The following is a 2,187-nucleotide window of genomic DNA, read 5'->3' as shown; positions in this document are numbered from 1 at the left end:
TCCAGCTGGGTATGGTGACCCATGTCTGTAGGACTAGTACTTTGGAAGGCCGAGGTGGGAGGATCACTCGAGGCATGAGTTCAAGACGTGCCTAGGCAACAGTGAGACCCTGTGTCCACTTATTAAAAAGATAAATACATTCAAAAAAAATAAAGGTGCTGCGTGTTCTACGTGGGCATGCCAGATCCCTAGAAGTAAGAGGCAGCCGGGCTCGGTGGCTCAGCCTGTAATCCCACGCCTTGGGAGGCTGAGGTGAGTGGATTGCCTGAGCCCACGGGTTCGAGACCTGCCTGGGCAACTTGGTGAGACCTCATCTCTACAATAAATCAAAAATTAGCTGGGCGTGGCAGTGCGCGCCTGTAGTCCCAGCTACTTGGAAGGCTGAGGCGGAAGGATCGCCAGAGTCCAGGAGGTCGAGGCTGCGGTGGCCGGGAGCAGCCACTGCACTCCAGTCTGGGCGACAGAGTGAGACTCCAACTCAAAAAAAAGAAGAAACAGGCTGCTCTTTTGCTGTAAGTTGATGGCATGTGCTTTTTCCAGGGCAGGTGCCACCTCTGGGAGGAGCCCCGAGCACAGGCCATGGATCGCTGTGGGCCCCTTTTCCTCTGCCTATGCCTCCTGGCAGTACAGAGCATGACAGCAGGTGAGGGGGCTCTGAGCACTGGGGCATCCTAGCCCAGGCCCTGGGCTATTTACAGGGAAGGCAGAGACTCTGTGGGATTTAGGGGCAGCAGGCACTGCTGGTGAACTAGAGCTTCAGGCTGGGGATGGAAGGCCCAGAGGCCACGAGGCCGGGGGCGGCAGAGGACACAGGCTGAGGGGGAAGCCTGACCCTCACTCCCCACAGAGACATCACAAGCACTCCTGCGCTGGATGGAGAAAATGGAGGTGGCCAGGGGCCGGAAACTGCCTTCTTCTTTTGCCACGTGAGTCTGGTGTCTTCCTCTCCTACTCAGAGGCTGGGGCTCCACCCCAGGCCTGCCTCCTGAGTCAAAGGTCCTGGGTCCATCCAGCGTAGACTCTTAACCACTCATTTTTTCAGCATGTTTACTGAGCATCTACTGTGTGCCTGGCACTAGGCTCTGAACCTGCAAGACAGACATGTCATTGCCTTCATGATGCTTATTGTCCAGGGTGAGGACCCTTAGCCCCGTGGTTGCCATGAAACCAGTGCAGGATCTCGGGTCTTTGTGCATTTTCTTGGAAGGGGGCTCTGTCACTGACTGGGCTCTTCACGGTCTGTGACCCAAAGACAAAGCAACTCTGGGTAAGAGGCCAATGCTGAGGACTGGTCAGGGCTAAGAGCTGCTACTGGGAAGCACAGGGACACTTCACTCAGCTAGTGGGGAGCAGTCAGGGAAGGCTTCCTGTAGGAGGTGACAATTAACTGGAACATGAACAGGAGTCAGTGAGAAGGGGATGGATTGGTGGGGTGGAGAGGTGGAGGGTGAACCAGGAACACTGTGTGCACAAAGGTCTGGAGGTGGGAGTGACAGAGTGTGGCATGGGGAGCCTCGCTCGCCCCACCCTCACTCCGGGCTCTGCCCTCCCTGGCCATCTCCTTTGCCCTCAGGCAAGTCCACAGCCTGGAGCAGATGCTGCTGGATGTCAGTTTCTGGGGCTCCAACCTGACCCTGAAGACGCGCACCATCCAGTCTCTGGCCTTCAAGCTGGGCTGCAACTTCACTGGCCTCTCTCTGACCAGCACGGCCCTGGAACTGGTGCCCCAGGTCAGAGGCGGTGGTGGGGGTGGGGGAGGCCTTCGCCTCCGCCCTTGAAGTCCTCCAGGGGTTGACTGTCTGGACTATCCCCGGCCTGTGCTACCCCCACCCTGGGCTCTGCCCTAACCAGCCAGGAGTTGTCTCCACTGTAGCTCGGTGCTGATACTTCTCTGTGAACAGCAGAAAGAGGGGGATACTTTGCACCCCCCCGGGGCAGTGTCTCCTTCCTGCTTCTGCAGGAGGTGGCTGGTGGAAGGCAGCACCCCGGGGAGGCAGCGGTGAGGGAGGCTGGGGATAGTCCAGACGGCTTCCGAACCCTGCTGTGTCCCACTGGAGGCCTGGCCGGGTTGTGGGGGCGGGGGCTGGGTCCATCCCCGGGCACCCCAAATGCAGGACTGAGTGGCATGGAGAGAAGGCAGGGGTCTTAGGAAGCCTCAGAGGTGGGGGTGGGGAGGCTCGTGGGGAG

At 58.9% G+C, this 2,187-nt stretch overlaps 1 protein-coding gene across 1 annotated transcript in view; it reads left to right on the top strand.

Annotated features, from left to right (window-relative positions):
- The first annotated feature begins 579 nt into the window (after positions 1-579).
- The window catches only part of ADGRG5 (adhesion G protein-coupled receptor G5), a 14,118-nt gene continuing 12,510 nt past the window's right edge, over positions 580-2,187 (top strand). The window contains exons 1-4 of the mRNA XM_008068045.2: positions 580-643; positions 848-926; positions 1,374-1,376; positions 1,574-1,730. Coding sequence (XP_008066236.2) covers positions 580-643; positions 848-926; positions 1,374-1,376; positions 1,574-1,730 — 303 coding nt within the window. The remainder of the gene's footprint in view (positions 644-847; positions 927-1,373; positions 1,377-1,573; positions 1,731-2,187) is intronic.

This window comes from Carlito syrichta, unplaced genomic scaffold (assembly GCF_000164805.1).
Source record: "Carlito syrichta isolate Samal-C Ts95f unplaced genomic scaffold, Tarsius_syrichta-2.0.1 Scaffold309854, whole genome shotgun sequence".
Classification (NCBI taxonomy): domain Eukaryota; kingdom Metazoa; phylum Chordata; class Mammalia; order Primates; family Tarsiidae; genus Carlito; species Carlito syrichta.
The sequence above is the reverse complement of the archived record's forward strand: the minus strand, read 5'-3'. Positions and strand labels throughout refer to the sequence as shown.